Genomic DNA, 22,274 nt, shown 5'->3' with positions numbered 1-22,274 from the left:
ACATCTCTGCCACCTGTAGTCAGTGAAAATGGTAAAACTATTGACTGACAGGAGTTAGTCTCACATTACCTCCAGACTTAAGTCAAATTGTGATACTTTCCATTTAAATAAAACATTTAAAGACATTTCCACAAGTTACTTAAGGAAAGAAAAAGAGTCCTAACGAAACTTCGGTGGAAAACATCTGTGTGACCATTTCTGATTTGTGTCATGTGCCACTGTGCGTTTGCGACCCAAGTTTGGATTTCAGCAGTTTCAATTCAAATTATTGAGTGTTTGTTATTCTAAAGAAGTATTAATCATCTACTTGGTGTCTTTTGCCAGAGTGACCAGTTAGAGCTCACAAATCAGACACTCCGGGCGGAGGTGGAACGACAGGGTCGCAGTTTGGAGACTTATCGTCGTCGGGAGGAGGAGCTGGAGGCAGAACTGCGTGAGGCGACCCTGGAGGCCGAATCGGTGGCACGGGCGCGAGACCAGGCACTGCTGGAGGCGACGAGGCTGGAGCAGGAGAAGGAGGTGTGTCAGGCGGAGCTGGACGGCCAACGTAAAGAGGGTAGGCAGAGAGAGAGGGAGGCAGCGAGGCTGAGGCAGCAGCTGGAGAGCACAACCCTCGCCCTGGAGCACAGCAACCAGAGAGCTCGGGCTCTGGACGGCGAACACAGGTACACAAACACTCCTGTTCTCACACTTAACCTTGATCTCTAGCTGAGGTATGCAATTAACTTTACAATGCATCAGAGAGCTACCTGACTGCACCATGCATTTATCTTTAATGTCAACTCTTTCTTTATTCAACCTGTGTCTGACCTATGCTGCTGCTGCGGCTTCTGTGTTTGTGTGTGTGTGTGTGTGTGTGTGTTCGTGTATGTATGTGTGCAGGCGTGTGTGTCAGCAGCTGTCTGAATCCAAGGAGCTCTGCACTCGGCTGCAGGACCTGGAGAAGGAGCTCAGCACTCGATTAAGCAGCATGGAGGAGAGTAAACAGCAGCTGCAGGAGCAGTACGCAGATGCTCAGGCCAAGATTAGTTCACTGTCCCAGGTGTGTGTGTGGTAGTCAAGTCACTTTGTCACTGACTGCGGGGAATGTATTGAATGGCAAACTCGCCCACACTAATCTTTTTCACCTTATCTAATCACAACAGCAGAAATTGACTTTATAAACTGATATCTGTACTTAAACTCATAATAGTTTATTCTGTGATACAGATCACTGCTTTATTTCCCACAGCTTATAATCTTTGAAAGCTGATTCTTATTTCTGTTTTATCAGGACCTATCCAATGATCAGGCAAGTTCCCAAAAACTGTCTGCTGAAGTCAAGCGTCTGAGCCAGCAGCTACAAAAAGCAGAGGCCGAACTGAAGACGACAAACGATTCGTTCAACAACTCACAGGAGAAAATAGAGTCGCTCTCCCAGTGCCTTAAAAAAGGTGAATCTCTTCTCCAGTTGGAAAAGACAAGAGGAAGTGCGGAAGTGGAAGCTACATCTAATTCAAATTCAGACTCCTCAAACAAAACACAAAATTGTCAGACCCAGGAGACGTCACATCTGGATCAATCCCCAGCAGCTGGCAAAGGTTGTGACCTTTCCACGACCCGGGATTTCACCACAGGAGAGAGGCAGCTGAGTGAGAGCCTGATAGAACTGGAGAGAGAGGTGTGTATCTGCATCCGAATATATTGCCCTGAATATGTGTAGCCGCCTTTCTATCTCATTTGCAGGGTGTCTGTGTGATGGAGATGATCTATGTTATGTTGAAATTCTTGCTCTAGGGATGCTTGACGACTATCAGCTCACAGTGGGCCTCCACTTCCACGAGTGCAGCACTTTATTTCCAGGACTACCGCTTTATCTCTGCTCATCAGTTTTTATAATGTCACCTCGGCTACTGTTAATCTTCCTTATCTCGTCTGCTGCTCTCTTGCTCCAAAGCTCTCACCTTTTCTCTCTCTCTCTCAAACACACACACCTACACAGACACACAGAAACTCTTACATCGAGCTCGAGGGGCAGCTCCAGCGCCGGCAAGGTCGAGAATTTCTTTCAATACAATGCTCAGTAGGTGCTGCATCAAAATGACCTCAAATTTTAGATTAGAATGGATAGAGTAAAAACTGTAACAACAGAAATGTTAAAATACTCACTTAGAAGTTAGAAAAAGTCCAGAAGTATTATTAGGGAAAATTAACTGACTATTAAAGGTAAAATGTCATTTTGTGAGTGATGTTAGAGGATTTAATACTGCTGCATTACCGTAGAAGTCATGGTGTAGCTGCTCAAGGTGGAACTGGTTTACATTATGCAATATGAAGCTGGGCAGATTAAAATATAAATCTGAGGTGTAATAAGATGATCAATGAGAGAAGAAATGAAAAAGAAAAAGTCTCTTAAACTCAGTCCTTTAAATTATTTCTGGACTTTTCTCTTTTTTTTCTTACATTTTTGGAGAAATGCCTTAAAATATTAAATGTTTGGGGGATATATTTGAGTCTCAACTTCTCATTTGAAATAGGATAACACGATTTTTTGTGATAATTCAGAAGCCAAACACGATGTGAGCCATTGGTTTAATGTTCAACAGTGTAATGTATTTGAAAAGGACTTGGTATGTTTTTAAATGTGGTATCTTCAACTCAAGCTTCCAAATAACATTAGACGAGTCAAAGTAGAAAGTGACTTAAAAAAAACAACACTGAAGCACAGTACTGGAGTATATTTACATAATAACGTTCCTCTGCTGACATTGGAAAGGGAAAACAGTGAAGCGAAAAGAATGAACTCTGAAAGAAAGTGAGAAAAGTTACAATCCCTGGTGTAGCAGGACGATTCAGTCAGGTACTAGTAGCAAGTGTGAAAGAATCCAAAATGAACAAAAAAGATTTGCTGCACACAAATAACTGAGCTCCAGACCCTCCAGATGACTCACACATGAAGTGTGTGCGTTGTTGCTGTGCAAGAACTTGGACAAATGTTCAAATATTTTGTTTAGTGGGTGTAGAGCCAAGATTTGCTATCTGGTAAGCTCATTGTAATTTTGCACTAAAACACCAGATTTTATGCCCTCAGAAAATGTTGCTTCATTGTCTTTTCTTTTTTTTTAATCTTTCCAACACAAAGCCAGATGAATTCAGTGCTTTCTTTATCAGAGCAGGTTTCACTGTTAAAACTCACAAATAAATGTTCAGATGTTTCTAATTGGATTTTAAACGCTCGTACTAAGATTACACCCACTGAAATCTTGCACTATGTATCAAGTGTAAACAACAGATGTGAGCTTCTAATACATGTTATACGTTATATATTTCAGTTACACAAACCGTTACACACTGGATGAATCTCTGTGCTTATAGATTCACAGTAATGTCACATAAAGCTGCTGTACCTGACTGAAGCGCTTTAAAAGGTCAGCTGCAGATGAGGACGTAGTTCAAATAATATGGATATTTTCAATCCTGTCTGATGCAGCTGCCTCTGTACAGGGCTAGGGACGCTCTCTGAATATAACATTTCTCTCCCTCAGAGAGCAGTGGCGGTTGCAGGCCGGGAGGCTTTGCTGTCGCGGCTGTCTGAATCCCAGGAGGCGTGTGAGCACCTGAGGGAGCAGCTGGAGGCGCTGCGGCGGCACTGCCTCAGCCTGCAGGACTCATGCACCAGTCTGCAGACACTCAACACCCAGCTACAGGTGACCAAACACAGAGATGTGAAAAGGATGAGATACAAATTCATTGATCCATTGCGGGGAAAGTCACAATGACTATGGCAGAAATGTATCGTTCAACTTCACTTCACATTGTTTTTAACTATGTGGTCCTTCTAAATTAAAGAAAATGGACACGGTTTAGTCATTAATGGCCATTACAATTAGCTGTACTTAGGGTTAAATTAGCTAATATATGCATTTCAACACCACAACTACAATGGTAAATGTTAAAAACATGATACCTGCTAAATATTTTAACATTGTTATTGTATGCTGTGTTTGCCTCACTGAGCCGCTTGTGTGTGGACTTCAGTGTCAGTTGAATTCTCCACAGTGTACTTGGAATTTTTATATTTCATCTTCATTAAATTGTAACTTTTTATAGCAGTATGTGAAAGTTCTACATAGTGCTAGCGTACTGCACGTGGGACTTTGAGTAAACTTTAAATGGGTCGTTGTTTTTCTGCTGATCTCTGTTTTTATAACACACAGGTGGAGCAAGCATCCCTGAGTTCCCAGCATGCGGCAGTGCTGGCACGCTGCAGTGAGAGCGAGGCCCGTTGTGCGTCTCTAGAGGCCGAGGCCAAGGTGTGGGCGCGGGAGCGAGAGGAGTCGGTGGCCAGGATGGAGGCGCTGCGGCGGGACCATGAGAGGATGACAGCTCTGCAGCAGCGGCAGGAGGTGGAGCTGGAGGAGCTGCTGGAGAAACAATCTCAGCTGAGGAGCAACAACCGCATCCTGGAGGCCCAGCACAGGGAGCTGGAGGCCAGGTACAGACACATCAACTGCATTAAATAAGACCCCTTTATTGACTGCAAAAACATAAAATCCTGACTGCAGAGTATTTATTTTGACCTTGTGACAGAAATATACTCACTCTGTCTCTCTCTGTCTCTCTCTCTCTCTCTCTCTCTGTCTTACAGTTAAAGCCATAATTGTTTTTTTGTTGGGCTGAATGTTATTTTTGCAATCTCAAGGTACAAGGAGCTCCTGGATGGTAAAACCCAGCTGGAGGAGAGAGAGCGGGAGATGAAGATGGAGAAAGAGGAGATGGAAGCAGAGGCTCAGAGGAGAATGGAGAGGGAGCGGGAGCTGGCAAGGCTGAAAGAAGACAACGAGAGGTAGCATATACTCACCAATTAGCTTAATCAGCGTCATATTAATGAGTTCTGATCATCCTTTCACGCCTCTCCCTCTACTGCATGCATGTTACCTTGACTATAGCCGAGCAGCCGCATTATTTATCTATATTAAGCAAAGGGACTGACACAAGAATTGGTTTGGATGCAAATATGCACAGCATGCATATTTTATTCCTGATTTAAAACTTTTTGGCTCAAAACAGCAGCACAGATTTATAAGGCAAACCGAAAAACCAGTACAGAGCTCAGGCACACAAGTAGGTTGGTGGTGTAGGTTTTTTAAAAATGTTTTATAACATCCATAGGCAGAAAATATAATGCTTTTGAACTCAAATAATTTATTCAACCCATGATGTTGAGTTACAGTCTCACCCCTGATTTTCTTATCTTGATCACAGTGATGTGTATTTAAGCCACTGATTGAGGTTTAAAGTAATTCTGAGTGCATCTGATTACATTTATCTTGGAGGTTGGTGGATACATAATGATGATGATCATGATTCATCATCATACTGATACTTATGTACCCTAATTACTTAATCAGCATGGATTTCATCATCATATGTATGTGAATGATTGCTATTGTCTGTCTCAAATGATGGGTTGTCAAGCTGGAAACAAGATGGTCTCCTCATCCTGGTTGTCAGGTGACAGTTTACATAAGACTAAAAATAAGCATGTCCATGCAACTTCCTTTACATGCTAAGCAATGTAATGTTTTAACTGAATCAGCTTAATGACATACTCATCAATTAGTCAATCGCAAAAAAGGAATAACAGATTTGATAATTAATCGTTTGAATAAATTCTTTAAAGCTGATTTAATTAATTATTTTCATTCATAATTACAATATATCAATTCGGTTGTAATTTCCTTCAGGACCAAAACAGAGCAAAAAGAGAGTTGAGTTACATATATTCGGTGGGCAGAAAACTAAGAAATTTTAATGTTGCTCATAATTGATGGATATGCAAATTCACTTTTTGATAACCCTTTTCTCGCATCAATTAAAAATATGATAACATGTATTTCCTGTGTTCACCACTTAATAGTCAAAAATCTTAAGAAAAACTGGCGAAAAAACAGATAGAACTCTATTATAGTAACCTTAATTTCTTCCACTGGTTCAATTTTAACTAACATCAAATGTTTTATTGCATACAACTTTGAACTCACATTGGGAAGATAAAATGCTGGAAGTTTATTACTGAATATTACCATATTACAATTACCCCCACAGTGACCATTCAGAGTTTCATCTCATCCAATTGCTGTTTTCATTACAAAATGAAACAAGGAGATCTTTTCTAAGCAATGGTCTAAAACGTCTGAGTCACCCTGTAATGAGTTCTTCAACCAACTTTAATGAACCTATGTCAGATTTATCTGTTATGGCTTTTGTGTAGCTTTGTGAGGACTCCTCATGTTGTGTAATAATATAATAATGAGCTTCAGTTAAAGAGCACTTAAACAAGCAAATCATACACAACACTTTTCAGGACGAATAAGCATGACTGCATTGAGTAAAGCGTGTGTGTGTGTGTGTGTGTGTGTGTGTGTGTGTGTATCTGTGTGTGTGTGTGTGTTTCAGGCTGCAGGTCCAGCTGAAGGAGGGGTTGGCGTCGCAGGCGGAGCTGCTGGCTCAGGGCTCGGAGCTGAGGGGGGAGCTGAGCGCCTCCCAGCTGGAGCGGACACGGCTGGAGGGGGAACTCAGCGGCCTGAGAGAAACCAACCAGAGCCTGGACCTCAGCAACGCCCGCCTCACCAGCCAATATCAGGTATTAACCGCACACATAAACACACACACACACACACACACACACACACACTGAAATGCACCCTGCCGTTGTCCTGTTTTCATACTGCCAGCGGGCCATTGACATGCAAAAGGGGATTTACTGCTTCACAGCAGAAGCACTCAGATATCCTCTTGAAATAAAATAATAACTCTTTTTAAGCATTATTGGGCAGTTAAGTAAAATCTATTAGGAATTCATTGCAGGTTCAAGGGAGAGTGTTTTAGATAAAAATGGAGAGGGAGGAACTGTGAGATTCTAGATAGAATATTAATACTAAGTAGCTACATTTGCCTCAAAACATCTTTATTCATCCTTGTGATGCTGTCAAATGCACTGAATAATGAAAAAGCAGGAAAATGTTTTGTTGTTTGAGGGACAACACAGGTGGAAATTGACTTCTTTGTAAAGAGTGTAAGAAGTCAACGAGCAGATGTTACGTTAAGCTGCTGCATCCAGACTGTTTCAAAAGCTGTTACAGGACTTTTGGCCTATTGATATAAAAGATAGTTGAGTGTTGGGTAAAAAGTCAAACTTATATGAATATCGTAATTTATTTCTATATTGGTTTACTTTGAGCCAGATTAGCTTTGTTTGACATAAAGGCTGTACAAAGGTTTAATAAAATGCACCTACCAGCACTTCTCAAGCTTTTGAAGGACCACATTGTGTCTCAATTTGGTTTCACAGCAGGTTATCTGCCATAATGCTTTTTGGTTCTGAGCAGTTACCAGGCAACCGTACCAGGCAACCGTCAGAGACTCCAGGAAGGTACTGCAAATAATTAATTAAAAACATAACCACACATAAATAAGAACTTTTAATGTGTATACTTCAAAAACGAAGGTAATACTAGGTGGGTTTTGTTTTCTGTGACCAGGCTAGCTGTTTCTATCTGTTTTCATTCTTTGTGCTATTCTAATTGCCAATCAAGAGGCTTGATTTGTACCATGTCTGTGAGAGTAAACCCCTCCATCCTCTAATAGCAGAGAGAGTGCAGGGTCAGAGGGGTTAGTCTGTCCGACTCGTTTTACGTCACTGATGTTGGAATCATACCATGACCCTGTCTCTGAATATCAGTAGCCCTTTGTATTGGAAAATCCATTTCCCTGTTTGTGAAACTGCATAAAGATTTGTGATTAACAGCTTTTCGTACTTCCTTTCCCACACTGTTAAACTATTCCTTTAAATGACTAACCAGAAGCAAATTAATGCAAGAATTAAAAAAAAATGCAGAATAAGCATTCCTTGTTGAGTCTGATGAGCCAAATCGTCTCATCAATTTTAAACCTGCCCAGGGACCACAGATGTAAATTAGCTAGTAACTAAATTAAAAGTATCTCTTCTCCTTATGTGAGATTAATGCTCTTCTATATGTTCCCTGACAAAAAAAGTAAATCACCAATTACATCATTTCTAGATTAATTTTGTATTATTTTTTCCCCACATTACTTCTTTATCCAAACCGTGTCTTAATTCAAAAGTCCCTCAGTGAATGCATATTAAATGTTCAGCACAGTTATACTGTAGGTATTAAGGTTTAATCCTGGTAATCAGACACCCAGACATTATGCTGTTTTTTAGAGAAGTGAGGGATGGAAACTTTTCACTTTGATCATAATGTTTGGAGCCTGTTTGGTCCCGCAGTTGCAGCAGCTCTGCTAACTAATTTCACTGCAGCAGATCTTAATGAAGTGCGGCTAAGAAGGCTAAATAATTGGAAACAGACTCCCAAATAGTAATCAAGAGAGATGTTCATGTCCAGGTGTGGCCATACCTCCTAAGTTTTCTAAGCTTAGACATTTGCTTGCCCTCTTTTTACCTCTCTCAGTGCTTAGTGATTCTGTACACTAGATGCTGTGGATCTGTGTGTAAGCCTTGGATGTTAACTCTGGCTTAAACAGCATCTTTGTAAAACTCTCACCGCTCAGGTTTTGTTCACACAGCTTTGTAGAGCAGCTGAATTAATGCTTTGGTCATGTATAATACGGCACCTTCTGTTTGTGTGCGTTGCAGTCACTCTGGTGAGCTCTGACATCTTTATTCACACTTTCATCAGGTGTATTATTACGTTTCTTAGACCAATTTTCTAGCAATTCAGTCATGAACTATTGAGTATCTTTACCTTTTTCAGTTATCTTCAGTATCTCTTCATGCTTTAAAAAGCCTTTCAGATCATTTTAAAATATGACAAATTCCATACTGATGACATTCTTTTAACTACAAAGGATATTTCTGCAGATTGTCGGCTTGGTTTTCTAGTCTATTTTAATGGTTAATGTGAAAAATGGTTGTAGTATTGGTATACAGTAGATACTTTGAGTTAGTTGATATAGAGTATAGGTAGATAAACTCACTTTTAAACATAACCTCCACTCTTGTTTTATTAATGCCAGTTTAGGTTAGTTAATACAAAAATGATGGGTTTTTTTCTTCCATTTTTAAAAATTCAATAATTTATTTATTGCTTTGTTCTGCAGTAAAATTAACTTATCAAAACTAACTTAATATCAGTTTATTTATCGCAAGTAATATCCTCATGGGAATATTCCACAAAGTAATTTCTTATTTCCTTATGTACTTAGTTTTATTTTGTATTAACATGTATGTTCGTTCTGTGCGTAGCTGTTGACCCAGTTGAAGGGGAACATGGAGGAGGAAAACCGGCAGTTAGCAGAGCAGAACCAGGGTCTTCTGAAGGAGAACCGATCCTTAATGGAGCAGAGCCTGGAGCGCCGGGACCAGCACTACTCACAGCAGAGAGAATACCAGTCAGTACACACACGCACACACACATTTAAACACAAATAGTCCAGATTAAGGCTGTCTAGCTTGTCTTTAACTTTGTTTATGGTGTTTGCATTACGTTTTGTGTGGGGGAATGGAAAGCAAAATATACAGAAATAATTGTGAAAGGCGCTGTATTATTAGCACTAGTAGTATAGTAGTATTTATTTGTATTTTCTTTATGGTTAATGAACTGAAGCATATTGAACAGGGAATCAGATGTTTGTGTCAACACACTTTGAAAACAAACAGTTTTTATTTATTTCCAGGACATAAAAGCACTCATAAAAAGGTTTGAGAATGTGAGACAACAATTTCACAGTCTAACAGCTTCCAGCAGGAGGCCTTTTGAAATGACTGGTAAAAGATTAATCCAACACTTAAATTAAGCATGCAGAACTGGTTTCACCCTCTAAAAACATATTTCTCAGAAATGTCATCTGTTTGTAGCTTTTTAATTTTATTCTTGAAGAGATTTAAGAATTATTTCTCCCCCTTAAATTACTGAGAAAAATATCCCTGTTAATGAACACACATTTAATTCAGCACCCCACCACCAGGATTATTGACTGGTGGCTCTCCTTTACAATTGCATGATAAACAGCCGGGTTCACATTCCATATCGACACAGTTATCATAATAAAAAAGGGAATAAATCACACAAATTAAAATCAATCCCCAGTGCGTGCAAACTGGGAATAACAGGATAATCAAGAATACAGGATGGAAGGTTGGATTTTGGTTTGATTAATATATGTAAATTGTAGCACGATATCAATTCAGCGAGTGGAACAAACAGATGTTGCAGATTTCATAATCATAACTTACAAAGATGTTGTTTTGTCCAATTTTTAAACTTGTCATCAAGCATTGTGGTGTAAACTTTAAGAAGATACTGTAAAGGTTAAAGCCACTCTGGGTAGTTCCTAAAAATCAGAAGTAGTGCTATGGGGGAATGTTTCAAGGTGTAGATTCACATTTTATTCAATCTTATTGATATAGGAAGATAGACAATACATGGGCAAGAGCTCACAATGTCAGGACACTGCGTACTGTTCTGCTCCACATTTCAGTCAGACAACTCACGTGTTTCATTAACATGTTTATTAGAAACAGTATATAGTTTGAGTTTGGTGCCTGGGCTAGGGCCTGGTTTGGTTAATGCACCAAAACACATAGCAGGAAAAGGAAGGAGACACTAAAAAGCAATAAACAACGATTTAAACTATGCAAGGTCAAAATATATACCTGTTAATTTGTCTTTGAATGTTTTACGATGAATGAGTTACACTACAACCTAATTGTTAGGTCTTAAAAAGTGTCTGGGTGAGAAACAACTAATGTTAACTTTGTTTACAAGAAAACTCCACAGACTACCTTTACCAGGATGGGGTACTGATGCTCCAACATCAAAGGCTAGCTGTGTACTGCGTATTCTTTTTTATCCACAGCGATGTCTGTTTCAATTTACATCTTAACACCTGAACATTGGGCAAACTGAGGGAGGCGTTCAAGCTGCTCTAATCAATATTTTCAAATGGATCCAATACCTACAGGTGTCTTTGAAAAGGGGTTGTTAGTAGTCATCACCCAACTCTGCAGCTCCCCCAGCTCTACCATTTTTTGAGAATGAAATACATTTTAGCTCGAAGCACACAATGAGTAAGGGGTTGCTAATATTCTGCACTTTTAATGTATTGTTAGAAGTAGACAGGACTGGCTGTTGGATCACTGTGGGGAACTTCTTCAAGGGAACAATCCTAAACTCCACACACTCTGGCGTCAAGGCGTGTTTATGCTAAGTGAGTGAGGGCTTAGGGCTGACCACATGTCAAATTGTCAAGTGCATGAGGGCTCTGATAAAGGCTTCTCAACACACTGGAGGCCTTTTTATGAGTCCCCATACCTGCAAATTTGAGGGAACTGCCTATAGTTCTAAGCCATTACACCTTTTTGTGTTGTGGTTGTCCTGCCCTCAACAAAATGTACCAAACTAAGCATGGATGGTGAAGGAAGAAAACCACTAGGACATTAATATTCAACATTTATAATATTACTAAATGAATAAAGAAACATTGGATCAAATAGTGAACAGTTGTAGCCACCGTCAAATGCTGCTTGAGGGTCGCTTTTAGTTTTATTGAACCAATATATGCTATATTATAATATGCCCTGCTTTTAATTAAGAAAATTAATTTCCTAAGATACTGCAAAACATTTTTAGTTAAACACAGGACAAAAGGCATCTTGTTGCTTATAGTTTGTAAATTCACTACTTTGTAAAAAAAAAAAGGGTTGCTCACTCTGCAGCCTGGATGAAGTGAAAATCTGGCATTCGAAAGCACCTTGAGATTAATAGAGGCACACAAATCCTACAGAAGTCTTGTCAAATACATACCAGAGGTGTGTTTTATAGCCATGCATTATTTCCATGAATGTTTGATGCCATTATGTTGAGTCCCTTTATCCTGTAAGGATAACCAGACCTGATCCAGTATCCCTCTGTCCAGTCCTACTGCTACAGAATTAATGTTAAACATATTCAAACTTATTAAGAACGAGTGGTGTTTAAATAAATTAGTATTCAGATTAATTGTTCTCAAGCAAAAAACACTAGGGCTCTTGAAACCATTTCTGAGTAGCCAAAGGTTTTTTGCTTGTTGTAAAAGGTGTAACCGAAACATCAACAGATTCCCTGAGCAGCTTTTATTTTCTGAATTATTAGATTAGAGTATTATCATCCCAATGTCTGAAGTTCAAAACCAAAAGTGTTCTGTGCTTTTTTAGAGTGTTTTTTAAACAGCAGTGTTTATTCCTGCAGTTCTGGTTATTTGAGCACAAACTGCAGGTCTCTGTTCAGAGCCAAGAATGCTGTGGTGTGGTTAATTAGGAATGAGAATGTAATCCAAACTAACACCAGGATACACCTCCAAACAGGCTGCATGTTATTTTCTTATAACCTGCAGTTTCCTTAGCCTAGAAAAACAGGAAATAAAGAACGAGGTGGAGGCAAACAGAGTCTGACTGAGGCTTATTTTCAGCTTTTTTTTTTGTGTTCCTTAGTGGAATAAATGCTTAGAGACAAGTACATCATGAAAAGAAAAAATAACAAACGGATGACATAACAGTCCAAAGACTGTGCTAATTTAAAGACTCACAAAGTGAAGTGTTGGGCAAAAAATATATTTAAGACCTTGGGAAATGCAAAATGTTTGATTTACGAAATCACTTTTGTTGTGAGTGACGCAGAGCAAATGAGGCAGTGACTTTGTCCTTCAAAGCTTAGTGTTGCAGGAAAATGTCCTGAATTCAGTGAGCAAACATGTATTTGATAAAATAAATGAGCCTGCAAAAGAGCTTCATCAAACTCTTAGAACTTATTTAATAAATTAGATCCTCATCTGCTGCTTGCTGGTCTTAGGATTTTTGAAGAGGTTATTCAGAACAGATGTTAGGAGACAAATAAACAGAGCCAATGGCCACCTAATTACATTTAAAAAACATTCAATAAACTAGAATTATCAATTAGAAAACAAAATAAGGAGTCTAACAAGGTAATACTTAGCCGGTATGATGTTTTCCATGTTCACCATCTTATTTTATCATGTGCTAACAAATACTAATTGTTACTAAACACAAAGTACTACAGCTGAGGCTGATATCCTAAAATCTCACCTGTGTGTTTACATTGCAGATATATGGTCAAAAATAATAAAATAAGTATATCGCAAACGTTTTTGCCATTTTTTTTGGAAATGTTGATTAAAGTTCACGGAAACTCATCCAATATTAAACATTAGCTGCAGTAGTATTATGAATTAGATACTTTCCTCAAAACCACAAATGAAAATTGCTTGGTGTCGCTACGGATAAAGTGTTGCTACATAAGGTAATACAGAGTCATAAAATGCCATGTGTTACTGAAACATGTGAAAGTGTAATATACGAACATGTGTCTTGTTTTTTGGTAACGCACTCCCTCAATGTTTTAATTGAAAACCGGAAATCAATAATTATCTTTATGCTGCAGATCCTGCTTTCTTATTGTTCCCAACTGTATTTTCTGTTCAATATCATTTTAGTAATTTTTTTCCGATGGTAGTTGAGATATTTCAGTGTTGACCACAGTGAACAACGGACCAAATGTCATCCCTAGATTCATGCCGCTAGCAGTGGCTAAAAATGTACCCGGGCCTTTGTACTGACCGTTGCTCACCTCAAATAACCTTTCTGAACTTTTTTCTCCTCACAGCTGTGCGTCAGTAACCAGCGGTCAGCTTATACTGTCAGACTTTTGTAGAGAATCTTTTTTTTCCAAGCCATTTTTTATGGCATGCTATTTCTCATCAAAGTCCCGCTTTGTTTGTCCTCACACAACAGCTCAATCTCTGAGCCCAACACATTTTCAACATCTTTTCATTATTTTTTTTCTTTTTCTTTGGTTTCATTTGATTGACGTGTTTTTATTGTTTTATATAACAGTATTTCAATTTTACATTTATATTGGTTTGCTGTTTTTTGGCCTCACTGTTCGGCTTTTCTGTTGTTATTTTGCCTGCTTTGGCACTTTGTACACTGTTTTTAATGTGTCATACAAATGTAATTATTATTATTAACATCCACACACAGACTCTATCTGATCTGTTGGCTTAGAAAGAATTAAGTAAAAAAACACAGCATATTTCATTTCTTAGTAGAGAGTTTACAGGAACTGGGTGATTCATATGCCATCAGCCTCACAGTAATCTACTGATAATGAATGCATGAACTGAATCAAGCAGGCCTTCCTACTCAGCTGCTTTGTTCTGATGCTTCATGTGTTTTCCTACAGGGAGAAGCTCAGCGAGCTCCGTCGGGAGAAGCAGAAATTGGTGGAGAAGATTATGGATCAGTATAGAGTCCTCGAGCCGAGCATGCAACCTCCAGGCAGCAAAGCCAAGTACTGTATAGAAATATATATATATATATATATACCTTTACACCATTTACTATGGCTTAATATTTCTGTGCATCTCCATACAATAAAAGCTAAATACTTTATTGATCTAGAGGGAAATTAAAGCTTCCAGTTTCTCATACACAACTTTCATAACAAAGATACACACAGGACTTAAAACAGCAATACAGTATAAAATACAGCTTTGATAGTAGAGTATGTGATAATAATGGTACTATTGCAAATGTAGGTTGCTTAAAAAGTAATAACAACACATTCAATCTTACCTTATAGTCTGAATATAATGTGGCCTGTATTTTTTGTTCAGAAGTTATTGTCAAGTGGGGCCTCAAACTGTGTTTAAGTTGTATGCCTGCATTTGCACTTCTACATAGAATCTTTTCCTTAAGATGTTGAGGTTTCAGAGTTGTCTCAATATATGTTAATATAATCCTTATGATGATCAAAAGCTTTTTTTTGCATGTTATTGTTCAATAAGGTTAATGAAGTAAGTACCTCCCCATACTGGGCATGATAGCTGATAGGAGAATGTCTCTCTTTTGTCCCAATTTAATTTAACTTGCATTGGGTTTTCCATCATGTCTATTAACCTTGGTGTATCATGTGTGCACCCCCGATCCATTCTGGGCGGACAGTCTCTTTTTGTTCCTTGTGTGGTATCGTTTATTTAGGAGGAGGATATCAGTGTTGTGCTGCTCTCATGAGAGCTTGTTCCCAGAAATCCGTCAGAATAAGAAAATAAATTGGTAAACTGGGATGCTATTATCTCAGTTCATATATTGCTGTCACTTCAGCTAAACGCCCAATTCATCCAGATAAAGCTTAGCCTACTTTACATTTGTTGGACAGCTGGCAGGACTTTTTATTTTACATAAACAAACCTTCATTAATTAGTATTGTCTTATACATTTTTGCCCCAGTGTCATGCATTTTGTTTCTAGTGCTACACATTAATATGGTAATGACATTTTAATTATAACATTTCCAAATGGATTTTCATGACATCTTGTTTCAAAGTGCTCTTTTTGGCATAATAAATGACAGTTGGCACCTTCAGCGACATTAATTCTCATTTTGAAAACATGCAGCTCTTGTTACACTTGGCATCCTCGAAGTGTTTTCTGGAAAATCAAGGTTTTTTGTGTGAGCATGCACACACACGGACACACGACACACACACACGGACACACACGACACACACACACACACTCACTTAGACCATCCGTCTTTGTAAATGTTCCCCGTCCTCTGTGTCCTCGCAGGAAATCTAACTGGATTGCGGACAGGATGAAGAAGCTAATCAAACCACGGGGAGGAGGAAGAGAGGGACGCGCCCTCTTCACCGCCGCGGGCAGCGTGGAAAACCTGGCCGACAGCACTGAATTTACATCAGACACACACACACGTCACCCTGGTGAGAACATACACGCACACACACACAGCCCAGCACACTACGTCTCTTTCACTCACACACACAAACACCAACCGAATGGTTTTCACAAAGATATGCTCACATACTCACCCCATCAAGCGAGGCTACAGGCATGCATACAAATCATCTCATGACTACCAAGTGTGGTCGGCATTGATACCGCTCTCTTCTGCTTAGATCTCTCCCTGCAGAGTGCCAAGACTTACCGAGGCCGGCTTTCTCTACTAACCACATGTTGAAAGGAAAAGATTCACAAGGCTTCATCCTCTTTTTATACACCTTGACTGTGGAATGCATTTTACTGTCTGAGAGAGGGGGAAAAAGTCTCTGCAGACACTTTCAAAGCCAAGATTTAAGCCCGAACTTGCTTCATTGATATTCTTTATATCTTTTTGACATACTGTTGTTGTCCCTTCTTAATGTTATTTTCACTCACATAGTGTTTTTTTTAGTATACCACCTAAGACCTGCTTCCTCAGACTGTGTCAAGACACACACTGGGAGGTATTTCTGTTCTTCAACAAGAAGACTCCTGGCTTTTTTATTGAGCCTGTTTCTCAGAGAAAGATTCTATCTCTACACTCAAAGTGAAACAAGTAATCACATATTCACATCCCAGTTTAATTGTTAGAAATAAATTACTTGTCTTTCAATAGGGAGATTGTTTGTGCCAGTCATGATACAGTATATCTCGCTTCATGGCTTGTGTCTGTTTATGTTTGAGATGACATTTCCCATAACACCCACATTTAACCCTGAGGCTAGCCGGCTTTATGTCAGGTTAACTTGACCTTTACCCCTGGTCTCCAGTCAGTTTTCCGGATGAAGCCAGGCTAACAACTCTCTGACGCACCGAGGCACAGCGAGGTCTGCTTCAGCAGCTCCTTATCTAATTAAGACTTGATCATACAAATGATTTGAATCATTTCAATTTGACATAATTTACTGTTAAATAGGTTAGGATTGCCTTTTTGAACATAAAGGTCAGGCATCGACGTTGAGCTGTTTAATCAACTGTGATTTTATTGAATTATTTATGCATTTTAATAAACTTAGAATTACAGTTTTAAAAGTTAAATTTTCAGCATAAGAAATCATACCATACATCATCAAATACAGTTTGATGCATCCCAGGAAGAATTGCATTTGAAAATTGCATGGGTAAATTGAAGTATTTGTATTGCACCATACACAAGCGGTTTAGAGTGCTATACATACAAATACAAATAACAGCAGCAACAATATTGCAAATAAACAGACATCCTTACATTCATACCAACATATACAAATACACAATACACACATACAAACAAGCTTATCTGGGAAAATGTGGTTTGTTCACTTCACCAAAGATAGTCTTTAGTTTGGATTTGAAAAAAAAAGCAGCAAGACTAAAAATCAGCTGATCCACTCTTTCTGCTTTAATACAGAAATATGGTCTCCTGTATATCGAAATAAATTAAATACTTAACATGTGTGTTTGACTTTACTACAGGTCCAAAGCATGTGCATTACATTGTTTGCTTATGATTGCAAAATAAGGGGTTGAAATAGATTACAAAGCTTTATTAATCCCCATTATGGACACTCATGTAACCAAATCAACTCATTCAGAAGACAAACAAACAAACAAACAAACAAACAAAGGGCCTAGCAGTGATACATTCACAGTAAACACCACAAACAAATACACAGTAACAAATAAATAACACCACTTACTTCACAGTTCTTTTCCCCTACAGCAGATCAAGGCTCTTTACAATTAAACTCACACACATCTACACACTCACAGACTGAGGGTCGACAGCTGCGCGTACGTCCATCAGTAACATTTGTCAGTGTTTTAATGTTTTCAGGGGTGTTGCTCAAGGACACCATAACATGTGGATAGGAGGGGCCAGGAATCAAACCGTTAACCCTGTGATACATAACAGAGCAGCTCTACCACATGAACCACAGCTATCACATTTCTATTATTTATTTCTGCACCCTGTGTCGTTGGAGTCCTTAAAATTTCATTGGCACCTGAAGACAATGATTATGTTCCTTCCTGTTTTGTGCTGTGAAGATGTTTGTAGATTAGTCCCAGCTGGTGCCCCACAGTGAGAGATTAAGCCTAGAGGAAAACAAAACTTAAAAAGGCTTTGGGTGTTGATTAAAAGAGCCAATGATTTACTGATGTCAAAATATTATCACCTGACTTCCTTTGCACAAATATCGGTTTTTAAGTAATAATAACCTTTCATCTCATACTGTTTCAGACCCCCGCAGTGCTCCCGTCTCTCCTTCTCCCCTGAGAAAGGCTCCGTCCCAGACAGAGCAGGACATCTCGGCTCCCGGGACTCCATCCATGCGCTCTGGCTCCGGGGGCCGGCGTAAGCTGGGATCCCGTCACGGGTGGGGGCTTGGATTGTCAAGAGCAGGCTCTGGAGTCTCCCAATCCTTCAGTCCTGGGGACCACAAAACACCGCCCCCCCTGCGGCTACACTCCGACCACAGCAGCTCCAGTGTCCTTTGGGAGGGACAGAGAGGCGAAAGAAACACAGACGCACGGCTGAGCATTGAGGAGAGTGTCGAGGTGGAAGAAGGCAGAGGTGAGGAGGAGAAAGTGGATTAAGTAGGATGTACAATACACTTTCAGACACCTCTCCCCTAACAAGTCATTTAGTCAGATTTTTGTCTGATCATTTTTTTTTTTATTCTGAAGGGAGAAATCTAAATACTTCATAACATGCAATGTTTTTTTCTGGAGGAATTGTACATTTATTAAAATAAATACATGACTTGTTCAGATTAGAGAGTGTTTGTCTGTATTTGCAAGAACGCTATTTGCACAGTATAGTGAAAGGATAAGCAACACGTATAATGGCGAGCTGAATAAAAATAGGTCTGTAAAGTAAAACCATGCCTAGAGTAGCCATAACACTTCCAGGCACTCAAAGACGAGCTAATAGTATTTTTATAAAACATGCGTGCGCCTGTTATTCTTTTCTGCCTTCCAGACAATCAACACTCCAGTGATGACAGCGCAACGACCTGAGAGAGCCGACTCTCAATAAAAGAAAATAATGTTGTTTGCTCCTGGCTAATGTTTTGATGCAGCTCTTTGTATGTTTGACATATTTAAATATGATATATTTCTAGTGATTTTAAATACATGAATAAATACATCCTTCTTTCAGGTTTGGAAATCTTGCACGCGTTATTGGGCAGAGGTCACTGATGAAAACTGAATGTATAACAAGTTAATGTTTTTATTTTTCTTCTTACCAAAAATATCCGTTGAGTAATTAATTTTACGTTACTGCAAGATGTTTTTATGTAACATCTCCCATGTTAATTATTGACTAACACTTCTATTGTTGTTAGTAGCTAAATGTTTTACTAACATTTTTTACATTCTGCTGGTTTTAAGGCTCAATACTCTAAACACACTATAAATCCCCTCAGCAGAGACAAACACATCCACTCTGCAGCGTGTTTTTGGGCCGCCCATATACATACAGCCTACTTAGTGAAGAAATTAGAAAAATCAAAGGGACGCCATATATTTAAAGTGCACTGCAAGAAGCGCTTCATTTTCCTCCATAAAATTTAATAGGATGAAGTAAAAATGCTGGGGTCTCCTTGTGATCCTTTCCTCTTTAAGAGTAAAAAAAGTAGCCTATTTTAAGAGCTTAATACATATTCTCATAAGAATTGATACAAGATATAAAGAAAAATGACCGGATGCTTTTGAATGTTGAATATTACCTCTATTAAAAGGTGAATCAAAAGCAGAAAAATCTCTATAATTGACACAACTAATGAAATGTTAATTTAACATAAAGAACAAACAATTCATTATTAGATTACAGATTAATTGCATAATCTGCAGTCTAGTTATAGGCTTCATTCAAAGGATAAGTTTCATTGTAGAAGCAAATACATAACGATAAAGCTCCTTGTAACCCCGGATCATATTTTTGCACAGCGGGATGAACATGGATGAACGCCTCCACCTGGCTCACATATGGCTGAAAATCCATCTGAATTTAAGGGTTTCTGTGTTAATCCAGTCATTGATCTAATAGCAAATGATCTGCACTAGTGCTTTAATGAGAATCCTCTTTAACTCCTTGCACTGTTGCACCAAATGGTGTCAGTGTAGAGCCGGCCAGGCCTCTGCCGACAGACAGACAGATCAAGAGGGGAATTAGCATGCAGCTTTCCAAATGAGCAGACCTGAGAGTCCATCACGGAGCTAAAAAGGCCCTCGTATAAGACAGGCAGCCTCCAAAGAGCTGTGCATGGCAGATTAGGATGAGCATACGTCAGAGTTTCCGGTAGGGGTGTTTTTCAGATTGTGTGTGAGTGCAGAGACAACAGTGAGGATAATGGCAGGCTGACGCTCACTCTCTCAAGCCTGCCCTCCCCAGACAGACATCCTGAATTATGATTTGCAAATGACAAATGGGTCGCTAATACAATTCATGAATTATGTAGTTGTCATGGTGACATTAATCAAAAAGAAGGCCCCCTTCCCTGGGCTCCGAACATTGTGTTTGTGGAATTGAGATGCATGACGGGGGCTGCACACCGAGCCGCCTGAGTGAGCGCAGGGCAAAGCGATAGCAAGATATTGGTTCTGCCAGTCACTCAGAGGCTTATTATGAGTGCAATGCAACAATCACACGCCTTCAGGCACACAGACAGACAGCTCGCACGGACAAAAAAAGTGAAAGGTAAGGCTTTACATTCAAAACAGAGGAGCCTTGTGGTTACGCACACAGTACAGAGTACCCACAGGTAGATTTTTGTCATTTATAAACCAGGCTCTAAGAAATTCTTAAAAAGGTGCTCTTGAAAAGGACAATGAAAAAAACTCAGGAACAAAATTCATCTGGAATTTGACCTTCTTTATTTAGCCTCACAAAAGGTACAGTGTGTTTTGAGGAAAGGCTTTCTCCTCGAAAAATATCACAAGCAGCAGCAACAATAAACCAGTCAAAAATAAGCCTTATAGAAAGTTAAAAAAAAATGCTGAGAGAAAAGTCGTGGCACAAAATGAGTGATTAAGTGTCAACTGAGATTCCTAAAGGGATGAATGAAGGATGGTTGCCTGGTTGACATCATGCTTGGATCTCAAGAGTCTGCTCAGCTGCTTAATTATTGAGCGCTTGAGGGGTGTGACACTATCAGCAAACATCACTTTTTCAACCCCCCTTCTTTCTTTTTTTTCTAGAAAACTCTCTCTACCTCTACAGCCCTATCTTCCCCTCTTCACTGATTTACCTCCAGTCCTTGCCTGAGCTATCAAATTTTAATGTGTCTTTCTAAAAAGCCTCCAGCGACTAAAAACATCACTTAAACCACTTAGTCCACTAACTGAACAGGCAATGCATCCTAAATGCTTATAGGTGCATCAGATTTTTGGTCCCTGTGCCTCAGAGATGAATTTTTATGCAACTTTTAACTGAATCCATATTAAGCTGTTTTTCAACTCTTCCAAGACCCGGTTCTGCAGTCTGGTTAATTAAAAATCAGCACACATAGAGAAACTTCACTTTGGGTTAATAAAAAGTTGTAATTCATAATTTGTTGTCAGGCATTTTCTCCCCGGGAGGCGTCCGGTTCGGCCATACAGAGCAGCGATATGATCCTTAATTGAGAAGTGGTGGTGTAATTCATTTAATTATATTTTGCTCCAGGCAACAGGAGTCATAGAGGAGATCTTTGAGAGGAAACACAATACAACAAGGTGGAAAAATAACAAGTAAGTGGAGTGTGTGCGCACACACACATACCGCCTGACCCTGCGACCTCGCCTCCTCACAAAACTGTCAAATTCTCCGTGCTCTCACCGGGCTTTTACTCAATGAGGTTAGCCCAAAGGTGAGTCTGTTCATCTATAACTTCCCTCCCTCTGCTTCCCCCCATCCCTTTACACCACACCCCCCTATCCTCTATTTCATCATCCTCCTCTCTCCCTGCTTGGTTCGGGATCGTTCCTCCTCCCCTAACAGTTTGTCCCCTCCCTCCCTCCTCCTCCTCCTCCCTCATGCACTCCCTTTCTCTCCCCTAGTGTATTAAGGGGCTTTGACGCTCTCAGTAAAAGCTGATTTATTCTCTTGGTGGTATCGATCGGTTTCTGCATTAAAGATTATAATTCATTACCCCAGCCCCTTTTAATACATTAAACACTCAAAATAAAAATAAAATACTCCCCCACCCCATCCCACCACCCAGACTCCCCGTGTCCCGAGGGTGCGGGAAAACTCTCTTGTCGAGACAGCCGGCCTGTCGTCCCGGGCCCCGGAGGTCTACCTGTGTGTGTGTGTGTGTGTGTGTGTGTATGTGTGTGTGTGTGTGTGTGTGTGTGTGTGTGTGTGTGTGTGTGTGTGTGTGTGTGTGTGTGTGTGTGTGTGTCACCAGCTCAGAGGAAGAGATATTTACTGGAACACATGCTTCCCTTC

At 39.6% G+C, this 22,274-nt stretch overlaps 1 protein-coding gene across 1 annotated transcript in view; it reads left to right on the top strand.

The window, feature by feature from the left end:
* The window catches only part of ccdc88b (coiled-coil domain containing 88B), a 38,393-nt gene extending 19,393 nt beyond the window's left edge, over nt 1-19,000 (top strand). The window contains exons 17-28 of the mRNA XM_063876714.1: nt 325-665; nt 883-1,042; nt 1,274-1,660; nt 3,525-3,686; nt 4,197-4,474; nt 4,682-4,825; nt 6,439-6,625; nt 9,269-9,414; nt 14,262-14,369; nt 15,650-15,801; nt 18,081-18,413; nt 18,822-19,000. Coding sequence (XP_063732784.1) covers nt 325-665; nt 883-1,042; nt 1,274-1,660; nt 3,525-3,686; nt 4,197-4,474; nt 4,682-4,825; nt 6,439-6,625; nt 9,269-9,414; nt 14,262-14,369; nt 15,650-15,801; nt 18,081-18,413; nt 18,822-18,859 — 2,436 coding nt within the window. The 3' untranslated portion in view covers nt 18,860-19,000. The remainder of the gene's footprint in view (nt 1-324; nt 666-882; nt 1,043-1,273; nt 1,661-3,524; nt 3,687-4,196; nt 4,475-4,681; nt 4,826-6,438; nt 6,626-9,268; nt 9,415-14,261; nt 14,370-15,649; nt 15,802-18,080; nt 18,414-18,821) is intronic.
* The last annotated feature ends 3,274 nt before the right edge of the window (nt 19,001-22,274 follow it).

This window comes from Eleginops maclovinus, chromosome 23 (genome assembly GCF_036324505.1).
Source record: "Eleginops maclovinus isolate JMC-PN-2008 ecotype Puerto Natales chromosome 23, JC_Emac_rtc_rv5, whole genome shotgun sequence".
NCBI lineage: Eukaryota > Metazoa > Chordata > Actinopteri > Perciformes > Eleginopidae > Eleginops > Eleginops maclovinus.
Note: the sequence above shows the minus strand (reverse complement) of the source record. Positions and strands in the feature narration are given on the sequence as shown.